The following is a 20,702-nucleotide window of genomic DNA, read 5'->3' on the forward strand; positions in this document are numbered from 1 at the left end:
CATAAACTCTTGGATATTAAACAACATGCTACTGATAATAAATGGTCATTGAAGAAATCTAGAAGGAAGTCAAAAAAATGTATAAATATAAATGAAAATGGAAAAATAAAACAACATAGCAAGTTCTATGGGACTGAATGAAGGCAATCCTAAGTGAGAAGTTTGTAGCATAAATGCCTACATTACAAAATCAGATATAAAATAAATAACTTAATGGCTTAATCTACCTGAATGTCTTGGGGGAAAAAAAGAACAAAAGCTTTTATTTTATAGTTGTTGTTAAACAATAATCCCAAATCCCTGAAAAGAAATAAGATTAGGGCAAAAATGAATGAAATAGAAATAAAATAAAACGTTGATGGAATTAAAGAGTTGTTTTTTTTTAAAGATAAACAATATTGACAAACAGTATGCAAAATAAACCAAAACAATGAGAGGAAAAGACCCAAACAAGATTAGAAACAAAAATATAGGCATAACAGATACCAAAGAAGTGGGGAGAATCATAAGAACATAGTTCAAAGACCTATATTCCACCAAAATGGAAAGCCAAGAGAATTGAATTATTTTCTACATGCATATGACCTATCAAACTTAAACTGAGACAAGACATAAATAGACTTATAACAAGCATGGGGACTGACATCATAATAAAAAATTCTCCCAACCAAAATAAGTCCATGTCTAAATATGTTCACTACAGTAAAGTAGATCTGAAGCCACTGTTCCTCAAACTGTTACAGAAAATAGAAGAGGGCATTCTCGCCAAATCTTTCTATGAAGCTAGCATCACACCAATACCAAAAAGCAGACAGATACACAACCAAAATAAAAGTATACAGTAATGTCTCTCATGAGCATATAGACACAAAAATTCTCAGTAAAATACTTGCAAACTGTATTCCAGAACACATCAAAAATATTATTCAGCTCAATCACATTGGCTTCATTCTATACATGCAGAAATGCATAAATGTAATACATAGTAAGCATATAATGCATAATATGCATAATATAAAATACCTAATAATTGTAAACTCCTGGAAAGAAATCAAATGATGATTTCAACAAACACAGAAAAGGCTATTAAGAAAATTCAGTTTCCCTCTGTGTAAAAAATACTGGAGAGGAGAGGGATTGAGGGACCATACCTCAGCACAGTAAGTTTATCTATAACAAAAGTATAGCCAACATTGTCCTAAATGGAGAAAACCTCAAGAATTCCCTCTAAGATCTGAAACAAGACAAAAGTATGCATTCTTTCTACTACTACTTAATATGGTTGATGTATTTGCTATAGCAGTAAGACCAAAGAAACAAAAGAGATATAAATTGGGATGGAAGTCAAATTTGCCAATGATATGATTCTATACATATGTGACTCTAAAGACTCCATTAAAAAAAAAAAAAAACAAGGATTATACTAAGTGAGGTACCCCAGGCCCAGAAAGCCAAGTGCCACATGTTCTCCCTCATATGTGGATCCTAGCTACAGATGATTGGGCTTCTGTGTGAGAAGGAAAAAAAATCAATAGCAGAGGCCAGTACGTTAAAAAGGAGATCTAAAGGGAAGAGAAAGGAAGGGAAGAGGGTACTTAATAGGTTGGTATTGTATGTATGTAAGTAAAATGATTGAGATAGGGAGGGGATATGATGGAGAATGGAATTTCAAAGGGGAAAGCAGGGGGGAGGGAGGGTATTACCATGGGATATTTTTTATAATCATGTAAAATGTTAATAAAAATTGAGAAAAATAAAACTTTGTCAGGCATGGTGGTATATGCCTTTAGTCCCAGCACTTGGGAGGCAGAGGTAGGAAGATCACCACAAGTTTGAAGCCACCCTGAGACCACATAGTGAATTCCAGGTCCACCTGGACTAGAGTGAGTTTCCACCTCAAAAATTAAAACAAAACAAAAACCCTCTGGAGATTTTTAGGAAAAAGTTTTATGAAAAATCAGCACCATTCTTACATAACAATTATAAGTACAACAAGAAGAAAGAAACCAAGGGAACAGTCTCAGAATATCCCTAATCAAGGAAGCAAAAGAGCTCTACAGAAAAAGGAAGGAAGGAAGGAAGGAAGGAAGGAAAGAAGGAAGGAAGGAAGGAAGGAAGGAAGGAAGAGAGGGAGGGAGGGAGGGAGGGAGGGAGGGAGGGAAGGGAAGGAAGGAAGAAAGAGAAAGAAAGAAACAGATTCTAGGCCAAGCCTGGTGGTACACACCTCTAATCCCGACAGTCAGGATTAGGTAGAAGGATCACTGAGAGCTCGAGGCCACCCTGAGACTACATAATGAATTCCAGGTCAATCTGAGCCAGCGTGAGAACCCTACCTTGAAAAACCAAAAAAAAAAAAAAATTAATACTCCAAAGGAGAAAATTTAAGAAAACACAAAATATAGAAAGACACTTCCATGCTTTTAGATTAGAATTAATATTGTGAAAATAGCCATCTTACTGAAACCAATGTACAGATTCAGTGCAATGTCAGTCAAAATTCCAGCACCATTCTTCACATAAATAGAAAATGAATCTTAAAATTCATATGGAAGACGTCTAGGTGCGAGCTGGTGAAGCTGAGCCGTGATGTTACAGATTGAAGGCCTCACTCCGAAGCTGGACCTGGAGGAGATGAAACACAAGATGCATGAGGACATGCTCTCCTCCATACAGAACTTCCTCATCTACGTGGCCCTGCTGCGAGTCACTCCATTTATCTTGAAGAAATTGGACAGCATATGAAGATGGGCAGTTGCATGAAAATACATGACATGAGGAACGTGGCTACAGTTTCTACCCTATCCTTAATTAATTGGCCCAGAAAGGTGTAAGAAGTGCTTGAATGGACAAAAAATTCTACTTGCAAGAACAAGTGGGGCTGTGGTAACTGGCCTTCATAGCTAAAATATAAATAAGTTGGGAAGTACAAAAAGATGTTGGTGCCCTTATTCCTGTGATACTTGGCCTCTGTGAGTGTTGACATAACTGTAAATAATGTCTGACTCCACTTTCCAGCCAGTGTGATTTTAAGTGGATTGTGTCTTGAGCAGTAGTGTCTCAGCAGTCACTTCTGTCTACATTTTACTTCTGTGCAGAGTGTATTTGTGAAGATGAGTTTTATGGAAGTGAGAACACACAATGACACAGAAGCACAGAACCATTAGTCTATATTTTTATTTATTTTATTTTTTTGCTCAATTTTTATTATCAATTTCCATGATTATAAAAATTATCCCATGGTAAAACCCTCCCTACCCCCGTCTCTTTCCCCTTTGAAATTCCATTCTCCATCATATCCCCTCCCCATCTCAATCAGTCTCTCTTTTATTTTGATGTCATGATCTTTCCCTCCTCTTATGATGGTCTTGTGAAGGTAGTGTCAGGCACTATGAGGTCATGGATATCCAGGCCATTTTATGTCTGGAGGGAGCACTTTGTAAGGCGTCCTACCCTTCCTTTGGCTCTTTCATTCCTTCCGCCACCTCTTCTGCATTAGACCCTGAGCCTTGGAAGGTGTGATCAAGATGTTACTCAGTACTCCAGTCACTTCTTTCCAACACTGTGTTACCTTCTGGGTTGTCCCAAAGTCACTTCCATCTGAAAAGAGAAGATTCTCTACCCAAAGTGAGAGTAGCGTTAATATAAGGGTATAAATATTAAGCGAAGTGCTTACTGGGCAGTTTGATAAGCATAGTATATATATTTTTCCAGACATCAGCAGATGTTACACTCCTAGGGCTCATGACTACCCCTGTTTTACGTTTTCAGTATCAGGGATGTGTTTCCTCCCATGGAGCAGGCTGCCAGTCCAATTGGAGGGCAGTTGGTTTCCACCATGACAGACATGCCACTATTGCATCTGTTGGCTCATTTGGCCAGGCTGGCCAATTATAAGGCTTGCAGTGTTCATTGTTGAGTATCTTCACTGGTGGTATCTCTCTCCCATTGAACCACATGTAGAATGGCTTCTTCCAGCTTTCTGTCAGCTGGTCTTAGTCTATATTTTTAATAAACATACCAATGCAGAAAAAAATTCATGTGGGAGCAAAATGACCCCAGATAGCTAAAACTAAACTCAGCAAATAGAATATTGTTTTTAGTATCAGCATGCCTGCATTCAAGTTATACTACAGAACCGTAGTAATAAAACAGCATAGTACTGACACAAAACCAGACACGTAGATCAATGAAATAGAAGACCAAAGTATAAGTCAGTTTTACTATAGCCATTTGATTTTTGACAAAGATGCCAAAAATGTAAATTTGAGAAAGATAGCATTTCAACAAATGGTGCTTGGAAAAAATAGATATCTATATTCATAAAATGAAACTAGATCTTTTTTTCATCCTGCATGAAAATCAACTCCAAATGTATCAAGGACCTCAATATAATACCTGAAGCTCTGAAATAGCCAGAAGAAAAAGTATGGAGAAGTCTTCAAGATACAGGTATATGGAAGGACTTCCTGCATATGACCCAAGTTGCCCAGAAAATAAGGAAAGCAATCCACAAATAGGACTTTGTGAAAGTCAAAAGCTATTGTTCAGCAAAGCAAACTGTTAACTGAGGCAAGAGGACCCACACAAGGGAAGAAACTTTTCACCATCTATACATCTGACAGAGGACTAATATCTAGAATATACAAAGAACTCAAAACACTGAACAATTAAAATTCAAACTAGTCAGTGTACTTCTTCACTCCAAGCAGCCTGCATGATATACTCCAGTACTCACCAGTCTTCCTGTGGTTCTCGCAATAATATTGCAAAGGTAACAAGGGTTTGAGCCAGCTGGGAGCCATCTGCTATGCTGGCCTTGCCACATCCATATTCCTTGTACTCAGTTTGTGTTCAAGCAAGCCTTATACTACCCCTAGGGCCCTGGTGGTTATTCTCCCATTTTCCCCATGAAGCAGAATCTTTCTCCTTCTGTGGACCTCAGCTTAAGTATATATGCTCACTTCTTACCCTATAGTCAGTTATCATAGTCAGCTTTATGCTGTTGGGATGAACTTATAAACCAGGCACAGTTTATGGGAGGAATAGATTTATTGAAGCTTACAGATCCAGGGAAGGTTCCATAATGGTGGAAGAATTTGGCCCTCTTTCATGGGACTATGCAGAGAGAGATAGCACCAACAATTTCGTAAGAAAGCATACTCCAGGAACCCCAGGCAAAGCTCAATCAATCTGCATACCTTTAGTCTGTAATTTAGATCCATCCCTAGAAATATTTTAGGGCTGGACCCCAAGATCCACCCACATTGACACCTCCTCCAGCCAGGCAGCTGGAGATCTAAGTTAGAAGCTTTAATAAGCTGAATCTACTGGGGGCATCCATTCAAACTACCAACAGTAGCCTTCTGGGTTAGGCCTTTCCTTGCCATCACCAGTGTCCTAGCAGGTGCACTTGCTTGTTGTATATGTGTCTCTAGTGCACAACAGGCTCTGTAACTGCAGAGAGTTTCCTTCTCCACTCTGCATTCCAGTACCTGCTATAGCAGTGGGTGGCTGGCATGTTTAGACATACAAGAAAGATGTGCTAGGTCACAGTTGACAAAGCATGTGGGAAGACAAAGACTCGAAGCTTTCCTCATCCTATGCCAAAGACAAAAATTCATATCTTAAATTTGACCTGATCACAACAGCATCTTTCTCGGATTCCATCTTTAACCTCCACCCAACCCCCCACGTCAACCCTCATGTTAGAATTTCCAGTGCTTAGAATGTGCCATAAACCTTGGTGTCTGGCTCTTGCAGTACCTCAAGCCTACCTGCCCTGCTGCTTTCTAGCCACCTTGTCTTTACCTTCTCTCTCATGTATTACCCTCATGCAGTTCTCCTGGAACCATACACCTCATGCCCCTATATCTTCATTATCTTAAATTTCCCTACATTGGTTTTTCCTGTGGATCCTGCACTACATTACACCCCCAGTGCCCTGCACTGAATTTGCCACACTGGTCACTAGTTGATTATTTTTGTATTTCTCTTATCTTCTTTAGGACTTAGAGCAGCAAAATACTCCCCTCACTTGTGTCTGCGTATAGTATTTGTGAAGAGATTGAGGAGATTAATGGATGACTGAGTGAGTAACATAGGAAAGAGTTTCAGTATTCTTTTTTTTTTTTTTTTTCACTTTTCTCTGGGAAGTCTTGTTCGGGACAGACATTCAGGCCTAGGCCATCAGTGCTGTGTGTATCTCAGCCTGTGTCTGTTAAAAGGATAAATTTGAGTGTCAGACTTCAAGGACCCTTGCCTTTGTCTTGTCACAACACAAGAAAGGGAAGCACTCTTGCTTTAACAATTAGGAAATAAGACCAATCTCAGACCTTTGCAGGTGATCTTTCTTGACCACTACTGAAGCCCACTGTCCAGGATGTGGGTGTTCCCATGTGTCTGAGTTGCACCATGGTGCTGTTCATAGATCATTACTCCCAAATGTACCCCTAACTAGAGCTGCATAGTAATGCCACTGCTTACTCTGGTGGAAAGCCATGCCTGACTAGCACTGTGAAGGATCCCCATTGCCTGCTCTGAAGAATGCAAAGCCTGGAGTCATGACACTCCTCATGCTCTATGCCCAAACTTTGTTGGCCCATAGAAATTGGTGTGTCACAGATGTTATTACTGCATATTATTTCCAGCCCAGAAGTTGATGGTCTTATCTTCTCTGTTCAGTAGCCAGGCTGGGACTGTGTCTTACCTTTGTGTTCCTGACACCTTTCAGAATTTGCACATAATTGCCACTTAATAGATTTGATTAAATTGGGAATTAGAATTAAACTTACATGTTTCTATTTAAGTGAGACCACAAGTTAGATGCAACTGTCTTCATCATGAATTCTCAAATATCAGAAGCATTATTCTTCAGAATTTTTCTTGTATTGAAATTGAAGAGGTTGTGTTAGGTGAAATGAACTACAGAATATATGAACCCAACTGATAATATTCGAATCTAATACATTGTTCATCATCTGTGTAATCAACTCCCCTCTCTGTGAGCCAGACAGTTTCATAGCTATCTTGGAATGGTGTAGAACTCTTCTCCCTACAGATCCTCAGAGATAGTTCTGTCTTTCCTACTACCAAGTTATTACTCCCTCTAGTTCTGTAACTCAGGCAGCTTCCCATAGAATCCAACACCTCTTACTAAAATTAACACCCTTTTCTTTCTTTCTTTTTTTTTTCTTCTCTTTCTCTTTTTTTTTTTTTTTTGAGGTATGGTCTCACTCTAGCAAAGGCTGACCTGGAATTCACTTTGTATTCTCAGGGTGGTGGCCTCGAACTTATGGCTATCATCCTACCTCTGCCTCCGAAGTGCTGGGATTAAAGGCATGCACTACTCCACCCAGCTCCATTTATTCATAGAAATCAAAAGCAGCTACTTTCAACTGAAAATATTTCTCATATTAAAGATGATTATTTAGTCATTCCATCTTCCTCTTTTTCAGGCATAATCATTCTCCTTTCCATCTTATATTTCTTTTCATTCCTGATTTCCAAACCATTCAACAGTACCCTCTTAACTCACTGTTCTTTTGCCTAAAATAATATGTGCTGGATATGATTAGTAAGTGATCTTTGATTTCAGGTGTACCTAGAAATGCCTTATGCTATTAAAGTTAGTCAGTCCAGGCTGGAACACCATGACCCCAAGTGATAGGAGGTGGAACCTTTTTAAACCTACCACCAAGTGTCCTCATCTCAAGTCTTTAGTTACTTAAATTTTAAGTCTTTGTTATAAACTGCTTTGTGATGTTCAAAGGAAACAAATGATGAACAAGGGAAATTGAGGGAATTTGGACCTTCTAGTGCTTTCCTATATCTGTTTTGTAAGTTTCAAGTATGACATGATTAGGAAAACACATGGTAATATGAAGGAAATTTTGTAGAGGAGCCTGGTACATGCACTCCAAATGAACTTTTACCTTTCCATATGGCCTTTCACTTAGGAGGGCTGCCAGCTCCTTCTTGCTACTAGCTAAACAGGGCAGCAAGCATACAGACTGTTGATTTACGCTTGAGCAGGGGCCTCTGGTTCTCTTTGTTGGTAGTTTTGTTTTTAACATGAATCATTGAAGAATGTGGTATGTAAGACCCAGTCCATTATCCAAACCAGGCTGTTTGTGCAGGAATCAAATGGCTGTTTATACATATGGTAATAAAGAAGGTGTGAGAAATAGCTAGTGATCAATGAACATCTTCAGAAGACTGAGATACAGAGAGTGAGGTCCTTGCCTCTAATATAGACAATGCTATGATAGAGCCATAATGGCTCGGGGAGGACAGATAACACTGCCCTGTATCAATTCCTGAAGGAACTGACACCTCGAAATTAATTAATTTACCAAGATTTAGAGAAGGTGGTATCTGGAGTGTGCATGACCAAGTCCACAGAGGGAAATGGGGAGTGGGAACCATTCAAGATAGTGCACATTTGTTTCCTGCACAGAATAGGTGAGCAGAGGCTGGCACAGTGTTGCTGCTCTCTGGTGCACACCAAGGTCATGCCTTTTTCATTTTTCTCTGACATTTCTTTCCTGAAGTATCTACAACTTATTTCTATCCTTTATGCTGTTATATATATATATATACATATATATATATATATATATATATATATATATATATATATATATCTCCATAGGAAAAGGCTTTTACATTGATTTTTATTTGTTTGCTTTATTTTATATTGTTTTGAGATAGGGGCTTGTTGTGTAGTCCAGGCTGGCATGAAACTCACTGTCCTCCTTCCTCATCCTGCTAAGGGTTGGGATCATGGGCTTGCACCATCATACTTGACCTTACATTGCTTCTTGTGTTGCTTGTCATATGTCTTCTCTCCCTCTGCTCCCTCTGAGCTATTCAAGAGAAAAGATCTGTTTTTGCAGTAGCAGAAAAAAAAAAAAAAAAAGCTATACTTAGGAGTTAATGAGTTCTCCCAGGAGTGAAGAGAACATTCTGGCTGAGTTTGCTCCTAAGTAGGCTGAGAGGGAACCACTTGGGCCCAACATTGATTACCCAGATCAAAGTGTGAGCTAAAATCTTTATTTTCAATGTTGGCCAAAGCTGAGCTGGGTTGCTTATATTATTATTCTGTTTTATTCACATCATAGTCATGAAGTTAGCAATGAAAACCCATCTCATTCCCCTGTAATGGCCTTTCTAGTGTCTTAGAGCAAATTTTTATTTGAAAAATTCTCTCTCATCATTTTTATTACTAAAAGTAGCTAATGATTATGGCTTTGATAATGAAAACAGTGAGAACAGAATAGCTACTTTTTTCCTGGACATGATGTATATGAATTAATATTGCACTGGTTACTCTTCTGAACAGGTGCAAAGAATGAGGAACAAGAAGGAAGGGAGGAGGGTACTTAATAGGTTGGCATTGTATATATGTAAGTACAGTGACTGAGATGGGGAGGTAATATGATGAAGAATGGAATTTCAAAGGGGAAAGTGCGGAGGGGGAGGTATTACCAAGGGATATTTTTTATAATTATGGAAAATGTTAATAAAAATTGTGAAAATAAATAAAGAAGGATGTCTTCATGAGTGATTGCATCACGCTATCTGACCCAAGTCCTGCCCTCTGCCCTTGTGGAGGAGCTCCTTCTTGCAACAGTATTGGTCAGTTATTGTATCTCCTACATAGAGCCAATAACACACTTGAAATGAGCACACTACCTGGAACTTTTGTCTCAAACTTTGTCCACCCTGCAGCTCTTCTCCCATCTCACCTCTATACCTTCTGCTGTGACTCTTCAGCAAAGTTTCCTATCTGCAGGTGTAGAGTTGTGTGTCCTATTGTTCATTCTTTCATTCCAACTGTGAAGTGCTCAGTGGATGGGCAGAGGCTCTATCCCAGGGGCAGTTGGTACAGTTCTTAAGCATTTGGATGTCAGCATTTGCTGGGGGCAGTTTCTAGTCCTGATCATATTAGCAGATCTTGCAGTGTTCTTCTACCTTGACAGATTGCTTTTTCCTTGAAGCCAGAAGAATCATGCAGGTGACACATGTCTTCAGTGGGTAGGGCACAGAATTGTCTGACCACCTCTGCCCTCTGAGGGGTGGGCATTATTTCTACTAGTTTCTGTATCTAGTTCCCTGAAGAACATCGCAAATCCATTTTCAGGATGCTTTTCCATTTCTACTGCTTTTTTCCTCTCTATTCCTTTCCTTTATTTCTTGTAGACAAGGCATTTTGCCAACTGTGGTGGTTTGATTCAGGTGTCCCCCATAAGCTTAGGTGTTCGGAATGCTAGGTTCCCAGCTGATGGATATTTGGGAATTAATGCCTCCTGGAGGGAGTGTATTGTTGGGGGCGGGCTTATGGGTATTAAAGCCAGTTTCCCCTTGCCAGTGTTGGGCACACCCTCCTGTTGCTGTAGTCCACCTTATGTTGGCCAGGGGGTGATGTCCACCCTCTGCTCATGCCATCGTTTTTCCCTGCCATCGTGGAGCTTCCCCTCGAGCCTGTAAGCCAAAATAAGTCTCTTTTTCCCAGAAGCAGCTCTTGGTTGGGTGATTTCTACCAGCAATGCGAACCGGACTGCAACAGTAAAGTGGTACCGAGGAGTGGGGTTGCTGCTAGACACCTGACTGTGTGGCTTTGGTCTTTTGGAGCTGATTTTCTTTTTTTTTTTATTTAAAATTTTTTATTTATTTATTTGAGAGAGACAGACACATGAGAAAGACAGATAGAGGGAGAGAGAGAGAATGGGCACGCCAGGGCTTCCAGCCTCTGCAAACGAACTCCAGATGCGTATGCCCCCTTGTGCATCTGGCTAACGTGGGACCTGGGGAACCGAGCCTCGAACCGGGGTCCTTAGGCTTCACAGGCAAGCGCTTAACGGCTAAGCCATCTCTCCAGCCCTGGAGCTGATTTTCAAGAGGACTGTGGGAGAATTTGAAACCTTGGCCTAAGACATACCTTGCAGTGCTGTAAGTACAGCTTGATGGTCTGAGCTGCAAGACCTGAATGCAGTAAGAACTATGGATTGTGAGGTTTGGCTTATGAGGGTGAGAAAGAGCTGTGCCTGGACTGGGCTAGCAGTTTGTGTGAGAAGTTTGCTCTTGTGCCCGTGTCCTGAGAAGTTGTGCAGGGTTGCTTTGCATAGAAATGAACTGGTGTGAGCAGAGGGATATGGCACATAAAGAAAAATCTTTGGGTGAACTCTTGCCCGTTCAGCTGCAACTGATAGATTACGACCTTTGAGACTGGGCTAGCTGACCTGCGCTGGGGCAACAAGAAGAATGTAGACTCTTTTGAAGGGGCCTGAGTGCTCAAGGAGTCCTGTTCTTCAAAGTCTGCTTTAATCCCCCCTGGATTAACAAATTGGCACCTACCTGGTATCGTGGAGTATAAGAAATGCTGGAAAGAGGGTCATTGAGTTTGCAACACGGTCTTGTGTTTTGGAAATGGCCATGGGCAGTGTGAAGCGGGTTTGCTGGTTGCCTGCATAGAGACCCCATGGGGCCATGAGGATGAACCGTGGCTTGCAGTGGAGACCCAGTGGAGATGCCGGGACCATGAGATGGCTGCCGAGGAGCTGCCGGCCCCGATGAAGTTTTCCAGGACTGTGAGTAGCCTAGCTGGAGGGGTGGAATTGGAATGCCAGAGACTTGTTGCTGGTTAGAATTATCGGTCTTGAAGATTTGTCACTGGCTAGAGTTGTTGGACTTGAAGCTACAGATGTTTGCCCTGGTTGTTTTAAATCTTGTAATGGTTGAATGTTTCTTTGCTATGCCCAATGCCATCTTTTGCAGTGTGAATATTTATTCTGTGCCATTATGGGTTTTTTGAGGTTATTTTTTGGTATTATGGCTCAGTTAAAAGATCTTGAACTATGGGGATATATGAACATCGTTGGAACTGATAAAAACTATGAAGACTTTTAAAGTCAGACTGAATGCATTGAATTTTACACCATGTATCGATATCAGTTTATGGGGCCGGGGCGGACTGTGGTGGTTTGATTCAGGTGTCCCCCATAAGCATAGGTGTTCAGAATGCTAGGTTCCCAGCTGATGGATATGTGGGAATTAATGCCTCCTGGAGGGAGTGTATTGTTGGGGGCGGGCTTATGGGTATTAAAGCCAGTTTCCCCTTGCCAGTGTTGGGCACACCCTCCTGTTGCTGTAGTCCACCTTGTTGGCCAGGGGGTGATGTCCACCCTCTGCTCATGCCATCATTTTTCCCTGCCATCGTGGAGCTTCCCCTCGAGCCTGTAAGCCAAAATAAGTCTCTTTTTCCCAGAAGCAGCTCTTGGTTGGGTGATTTCTACCAGCAATGCGAACCAGACTGCAACACCAACTATGAAAACTTCAGGTCTATACTTAGAGTTCATTAACTTTTTCTTTTAATGTTTTTACCGCTTTGTGTTGTTTGGAAAGTCTTAATCAGATTTGCCCCCATCTGTAGCAGAGAAGCAGTGCCATGTTAAAATCTCAGTCCAAGTGCTCAGTAAGTAGGTAGCTCCTGGAGCCCTAGAGCAGTTAGCAGTTGGATGCTAGAACAGTGGGTTCTGGCATCACCATGGTGACCCCTTCTACTTGTGATTATCTTGATGCACCTGGAGCTCAAAAGAGAACAGAGAGGGAAAGAATGCATTTTCACCATGGAAGAAGCAGGCCACCATTTCTAGATATAAACTCAAATTGATAGGGGAAGAAGCAAGAAACAGAAGATCTGCCAAATACTCATGGAGTGTCTACAGCTAGTTCTTTGGGAAAAACCAAGCACATCTGAGGACATTCAGGACACACTGTATACCATGTGTAGCTGCAGGTCATGCTTGAGCAGCTCAGTGCTCTGTTTCATGAATGAAGAGTCTGGGGTGACACTAGGACTGAAAAATGCTGGGAGATGAGGATTATAATTGATGCCACATTCATTCCTGTGGAAACACAATATTGTCATGATAAAATAGGCTAAAATGGTTGCTTCTAGAAAAGTTATATTAATAATGAACTTTTTTTAAATTATTTTATTCATTTTTTTAAAAAATTAATTATTTATTTATTTGAGAGCGACAGACACAGAGAGAAAGACAGGTAGAGGGAGAGAGAGAGAATGGGTGTGCCAGGGCTTCCAGCCTCTGCAAACGAACTCCAGACGCGTGCGCCCCCTTGTGCATCTGGCTAACATGGGACCTGGAATACCGAGCCTCGAACCGGGGTCCTTAGGCTTCACAGGCAAGCACTTAACCGCTAATCCATCTCTCCAGCCCAATAATGAACTTTTTAAGAAGTATGAAAAAGTTCTTAAGACAGGGCAAACAGGTGCTCATGTCCTCGGTCTTTTGTGGATTCCACTGGGACATGGCTATAGTTGTCATTATATTTCCCCTGCTTAGGATTTGTTAGTTATATGAGTCCTTCATGGATTTCTCTCTTCCTCTAGAGTCTGTGAGCTTCATGAAGGAGGATATAATCCATCGAGTACATAAAAGACCTTAGAAGATATTTATTAGGGGTAGGAGAGAGAAGAGAAAGAAAGTACAGGAGGAAGGAAGCCAGTGACTCTCCCTCCTTTCCCCATAGGAGGAGCATTGGCTGGAGGTTTCCCCTGAGGCCCTCTATGTTGTACGTGCCTTGTCATCTCACTTCCAGCCCTTTGCACATGTAGCACCCCCCCAAAAAAAAAATTCTCCCCTCTGACAACTGCCTCCTTTTCCCATACACACTCCTCCATCTGACTGGCTCACCTTTTCTCTAGACTTCTTAATTACAGGCTGTTTTACTGTGAGTTCAAGATGTCTTTGAAGCCATTTTGTCTTTTTATCATTTTTCACAGTTTACTCTTTGTTCTTGTGTTGCTTTTTATAGTTTGGGGGAAAAATGATCATTTTCTTCTCTTGAGAGAGCATCTCCTCATCTTAATGCCTTTTGCTAAGCTGTGTAGCTCCTGAGCACCTTAACTTTCACCAGAGTGGCCTCAGAGAGAACTCAAGACAGCTATTTCTCTGCTCCCTGTAGATGTTTGGTTTCATTTTCATATTTGTATTCTTAGTAAGAAGAGCAGATGTTAGCTTAGTGGCAGAGCAATTGACTAGTATATTCAAGACCCTTGATTCTATCCTCAGCATGTGTGCTTACACACTCATAGACACACAGGCAAAAAGGAGACATAGATAAGATAAATACAGAAAAACTAAATACTTGTCAAAATTCCTGCCCTTCTTCATATACCTTAGTTAGTCTTTTCACTGTCTGATAAGTTCATAAATGGGCCAGAATGAGCATATAAACAAGGATAACCTTTAGTTGATCAGGGCCGAATCTGAACTTCTGTCTTACTCCTTCCTGACTATATGCAAGTGAATTCCTATGTGTATCTGAACCTCAATCATTTTCCATTATGTATAGATATGATCATGTCCTTACAAGTTTATTGATAATCAGTAACCTACCCCAAAGTGTTATATATACTGCCTCTTGCAGGGACTCCTTGTTTCCTTTCTCACTCCTCTCTCATATTGTCCCTAATTAGTGTTATTAAATTTTAGGAGAAAATCCATGAGTTCAGAGCCTTCAATAAAATATTGAAATATTTGGTTGATAACTTTTGAGTCTTTTTTGTTAATTTTAGAGTTCATTCTTCTGAGGGCATGGGAGAATGCCCCCAACTTGATTATTAATTCAGTTCCTTCCTGCTCCCAACATTATCATGGCCATGTTTGAAGTATGTTATCAGTAAGTCTAACTGCAAGCAGCTTAGTATTGCCCTATGTTGCATAGTTGCGTCCATTGTTTGCACTGTTAGGGACCTGTCTGTCAGCAACTCTTGATGAAGTACAGAGCTAATAGTAACAAGCATGAATCTGACAGCTCTTTAAAAGAAGCAGCTCCTACTGGAGCTGTGGCATTTCTTCAGAAAGAAGGCCCTCTTGTCTCTCTGTTGATTTGATTAGCAGTTCAGCCTAGTTGTTATATCTTCCTGTGAGCCCTGTCTTCAGACTGGTAATTCAGTCTCTAACATGTCTTGGAAAAACACAGCCATCTTAAGCTTGTGATACACAAAAGGCTGTAGCCAGGAATATGATGGTAATTTATCCCCAGGCCCCGCTCTGTTATTCACTAGCTTGATTGAGACTCCTCAGACTCTGCATTCACCAGGCAGAGAACAAAAGATTTCCTCATGAAAGTGGGTCTGGCAGTACAGTGTGGTGAACTGCGTATAAATAATGCAGCAGTAGCTCTCGGTTTTCAGAGAGAGACCTGGCCCCTGGGACCCGACAGGCTAGTGCTGATCAGAAGAGCCCAAGTTTTCTTGCTTTTGCTGGGTCTGCCTCATGTTCTCTTAGTATGATTGTTGGCAGGTCTTCGTTTTTGAATTTGCAGGTTTATACCTATGTAGGAAATTTCTGGTTTATATATATATGGTAGGCCCTCAGAAAATATATTCTAAGTGGCTTTTTTCCCCCTCAAATAAAAGTGCTGGTAATTGCAGGAGATATGACATATTGGTGATAATAACAGCAGGTCTGACATGCTGGTCATCAAAACTTAGTTGTGCTTGCAATCTATCATTTTAATCCTACTCAGAGTAGATGACCTGACTGAATGATTCCTTCTGTACTCTCTGTTCTCTCAATTTGACTTTTTGGTGTTGGTGTTGACTGGGTTTTGTCCTTTCTTTTGTCTGCTCAGAGTATTCAAGGTGTAACCTGGCAGCCAGAACCTAGGGACCCAAGTTAAAGAAAGAACATGGGGCCTGGCTTGCACAAAGTCCAATCCTTATATAATCTGATTTTAGTCAAGGTGCCCCTTGATCTCAGCCTTGCACCCTGCATTTTTTAAGAAATGGTGTTCAGGAAAAGTTCTTGAACCCCAAACTCCATGTTCATGTCTCCCTTTTTGCCAAAGAATTGAATAAAATAAGACGTAGAAGGATAATTATTAAATTATTATATTTATTGAGAGACATATAGAACCAAGGGAGGAAGAATGAATACACCCACATGTCCTGGGAACCCATGTGATAGGCCTGGAAAAGCCATAGAGAGAACAGAAAAGAAAGTATAAAAGCTCCTGCCATGTGAAGGGCAGGAGGTGTTAAAAGGGCCATATGGAAAGTAGGGGCCAGAAGGTTACCCCTAATCTGGCTGAGATGACAGGGGAACTCATCAGAGCTTGGGGGTTCACAAGTGGTCAGGCAGCCCAGAGAGCTTCTCCCCCCCCCCCACCCCCTACCTACGTGAGCCACGGAGATAGCTGATTGCTCTGGGCAAAGGGCTGTCTTAGAAACAGGTTAGGCAGGACACCAAGTTCTGGGGGCTGAAATAGACCAGCCACAATATTAGGATTAGATTTAAATCCTGGGAAAGACCTCTCTCCAAGGAGGGGCCCAGGTTGTTTGTAGAAAAACAGATCTCCTTTAGACAAGTGATAATGAGTCAGACCATCTTTTGCTCTCTAGCAAAGTGGAGATTGCAAGGATAAGCCCAAAGACATTCCTGCTTCTTACTTTCAGGGGTGCAGTTACCCTAACTGCCTCACAGAGCTGCCTGACTCCTCTCACCTTGAGAGTTCCCTATTGTCATCTTCCATGGCACAGGAGATTTCCAGCCACTCCTGACCACATAGGTGTGCACACCTTATATTCAACAAAGGTTCAAGGTGAAACTCTGCAGTCTGGAGCTCTTTTCTACTCCTCATTGGAAGTCTAAACCTCCTTAATCTCAGCAACTGCCTTGGCTTAGTGTGGCTGCTATGGCCTCCTTGCTTCATGTGTCTCCCTGTAGAAGACCAAGGAGTATAGGCTCACTTCACTGTTTCACTCTTTCAGGATCCATGATGACCTGTATTTCCTCTTATTCAAGGTAAGGATAGTCACTTCACAGGCCCTTTCCTACTATTCTCATTGTTCTAGACACTGATTAAAATCTAGCTTCTGTCCTTCCACTGGTCCATTGTGTTTATGGGAAGAATTTTCTATTTCTCCTTCATTATGAATTTTTATCTTGGTATTCTATTTAATGTTACCCAATACTTGGGTTCTTCTATATGAATTGATTGTTTCCCCCTCCTTTAATAAAATAATATGGCAAAATACATTCATGTATCTCCTATGATTAAAACATCCTTGAATGTTGCTGATTTTTTTCCCATTTAAAATTATAAATTTGGTTGTTTCTTCTTTAGACTTTTCTAAGAATGGCCTTCTTTTGTGCTACCCTTGTTTGCATGTCCTTCTAGGTTTATTAACAAAGCCAAGTTCCATCCTTCTAGATTCTGCACTGTTTTTGTTTTTTATTAGTTTTCTATTCTGCAAATACTGCCAGTTTGGTACCATTATTAGGCTCATCTGTGACCTAACCCCTCCTTGGTCCCTCCTTGTTGAGGTATATGGGTCATGCATTGAGGAGTTAGCCCACAGTTATTGGTACAATAAATGTCTCTGCATATTATGACTCAACATGTGGCTCTGACATTCTTTCCGACCTCGCTTCCACAAAATTTCTCTGAGCCATGTTGGGTTCACTTTTGGTCTGCTTCAGTGCTGAGGTGTTGGGGACCTCTGAGGCTCTGGCTCTCTGATTTGGTAGGAGTTGATTTGCTCTGTGTTGGTCTCCTTGCCCCTTGTGCTGGTATCTGGTTCATCAGGAAAATAGCACCCTTGATTGTTTTGCCAGTTTTCCTTAGTTTCAGTCAGAGCCCTTTTGAGGTATGATGGGGTGGCTCTCTCGTTAGGATCAACATCTACCTGAAAAAGAGAAGCAGATTCTTCAATAGAAAGTAAGATAGCACCATGGCAAATGAGAAAACCCTTACTTTTTTATAGAGAGTTTAATAGGTGTAGGCCCTCTTGTAGCCCATGATTGATGGCAGCTTGATATTGGAGAGGGGGCTTATGTTTGGATATGGTTCTGACTTGTTTCCCAGCTCTAGCTATGGGTCCTGTACCACTGAGGGTATCAGTTAGCCGAATCAAGAGCAGGTGGTTCCCCACCATGGCTGTGAGCCACTATTGCACTTGTGTGGGCATCACAACAAGTTATTTGCTGCTAAGTAGGTTAGACCATGAGTTGCTTGGACAGATATTGGTCATTTTCCCCAGTCTATCATATAACACCTTCTGGCACTAGACACACTGACTGTCTGGGGACTGACTCCCTCCTGGCTTCCAGCCATGCCATTCCATGTTATGTGTCAACTGCATAAGGTGTCTTCAGCAATAGGGTCTTACCTCTAAGCTTCAGTGGGTCATCAAGTACTCTGACAGAAATCTGTTATTCTTTTAGGAAACCTTGTAGGTTTCTCTGATCAAAAGCTCATGGTGGATGGTAGCCCCATGCTGGTACTGGGAGTTACAGGTCAGTGCCAACTAAGAAAATGAAGAAAAAGATAACTAATATACAAGAGATAGAGAGGAGACAGAGAGAGAGAGAGAGAGGGAGAAAGGGAAAGGGAGGGAGTGAAGATGTAGAAGATTTAGGGTAGACTTGATCCTACCCTTTCCAGTGATTTATGGTTCAGGTATTCCCCATAAGGGCCTGGTGAAGGTTCAGCCATTTGGTCTGCCTTTTAGAAGTAGAATTATATGATACCATTGCCATTTGGGTCTATATTAGTGTTTACCACCCCTTTGATGCCCTCCCCTCCCTCCCCATCCATCCTAGTGTCTAGTCCATGAAATGCTTGCTGGGTATGTAAGGTATCTTGAGTAGATTCAGGTGAGGTGCTGTAGATGAGTGAGACTATCTGGCGATTTTTTTTCTGTGGTTGGCTAAGTTCACTGAGAATGATCTGTTCCAGATTCAACCATTTATCTTCAAATTTCTTTGGGTCATTTTTTCTTACTGATGTATAGAATTCCATTGTGTAGATATACCACAGTTTGGTTATCCATTCTTCTAGTGATGGAGATCTGGATTGATTCCAGCTCTTAGCTATTATGAATTGAGCTGCTACAAACATGGTTGAGCAAATTTCTCTGGCCTGTGGTTTGAAGGTTTTAGGGTAGATGCCCAGTAAGGGAATAACTGGGTCTGTTGGTATCGCTATAGTCAGCTTTTTCAGGAGTCTCCATATTGCTTTCCAAAGTGGTTGTACCATCTGACATTACCACCAACAGCGGATGAGTGTTCCTACTTCTCCACATTGTTGCCAGCATTAATTTTCATTTGACTTTTTGATGTTTGCTATCCTTATTGTGGCAAGGTGGAATCTCATAGTTGTTTTAATTTGCATTTCTCTAATAATTAGGGATGAAGAACATTTTCTTAAGTGTGTGTTTGCCATTTGTGTTTTTTCCTCTGTGAACTGCTTGTTCAGCTCTTTGCCCCATTTTATGAGTGGGGTGTTTGCCTTCTTACTGTTTAGATTTTTGAGTTCTTTGTAGATTCTAGAGATTAGGCTTCTATCAGTTGGATAACCTGCAAATATTTTCTCCCATTTTGTGGGTAATCTATTGGCTTTGCTTATATTATGCTTGTCTGTAAAGAAACTCTTCAGCTTCATGTGATCCCATTGGTTGAGGGACTGTTTATAATTGTGAGCTACTGGGGTTTTGTTCAGGAAGTCTTTTTCCATTCCTGTATCAAGGAAAGTACTTCCTAAATTTTCTTCCAGTAGTATTCGAGTTTCTGGTCTTATATTGACGTCTTTAATCCATTTGGATTTGAGTGTAGTGCATGGTGAAATGTGGGGATCAAGTTTCAGTTTCCTGCATATGGTTATCCAGTTTGTCCAGCACCATTTGTGGAAGATGCTGTCTTTTTTCCAGCCTGTATTACTCAGGCCTTTGTTGAATATCAAGTAGCTATAGTTGCTTGACCCAAAGTCCAGCTCCTCAAGTCTATTCCATTGGTCTATACTCCTGTTTTTATGCCAGTACCATGCAGTTTTTATTACTATGGCTTTGTAATATAGCTTTAGATCAGGTATGGTGATGCCACCAGAGGTATTTCTTTTGCTGAGGATATGTTTGGATATGCAAAGCCTTCTGCCTTTCCGTATGAAATTAGAGATCATTTTTCTATCTCTGTGAGGATTTTAATTGCAATTTCATTAAATCTATATATTACCTTTGGTAAGATTGTCATCTTCACAATGTTAATTCTGCCTATCCAGGAGCATGGGAAGGGTTTCCATATTCTCAAGTCCCCCTCACTTTCTTTTTTGAGTGTTTTTATGTTTTTGTTGTATAGATCTTTCACTTCTTTGGATAATGTTATTCCAAGTTATTTTATTTTTTCTGTTGCTTTTGAAAATGGGACTATGTCCCTTATTTCTTTCTCTGTATATTTGTCATTTGCATATAGAAATGCTACTGATTTTTGTGCATTGATTTTGTATCCTGCTACTTTACTATAGGAGTTAATCACCTTCAGGAGTTTTGGGATGTAGTCTCTCGGGTCTCTTACATATATAATCATGTCATCAGCGAATAGAGCTAAGTTAACTTCTTCCTTTCCAAATTGTATCCCTTTTATTTCCTTCTCCTGTCTTATTGTTTGACCTAGGATTTCCAGTACTATATTGAAAAGCAGAGGTGAATGAGGACAACCCTGTCTTGTTCCTGATCTTAATGGGAATTCCTCCAGTCTCTTTCCATTAAGTATTATTTGGGCCTTCGGAGCTTTGTGTATTGCCTTTATTATGTTTAGATATGAACCAACCATGCCAATTTTCGCCAATGTTTTGATCATGAAGTGATGTTATATCTTGTCAAAGACCTTTTATGCATC

General features: G+C 40.8%; 2 protein-coding genes across 10 annotated transcripts in view; both read left to right on the forward strand.

Moving 5' to 3' along the window:
* The window catches only part of Fggy (FGGY carbohydrate kinase domain containing), a 492,311-nt gene that overhangs the window by 178,786 nt on the left and 292,823 nt on the right, over window positions 1-20,702 (forward strand). The gene's annotated exons all lie outside the window — the stretch shown is intronic.
* On the forward strand, window positions 2,587-2,880 carry LOC101595164 (mitochondrial import receptor subunit TOM5 homolog). Its single transcript, XM_045151284.1, has one exon. It carries the CDS (start codon window positions 2,587-2,589, stop codon window positions 2,740-2,742), a length of 156 nt encoding a protein of 51 aa, XP_045007219.1. The 3' UTR covers window positions 2,743-2,880.

This window comes from Jaculus jaculus, chromosome 5, assembly GCF_020740685.1.
Source record: "Jaculus jaculus isolate mJacJac1 chromosome 5, mJacJac1.mat.Y.cur, whole genome shotgun sequence".
Lineage (NCBI taxonomy): Eukaryota > Metazoa > Chordata > Mammalia > Rodentia > Dipodidae > Jaculus > Jaculus jaculus.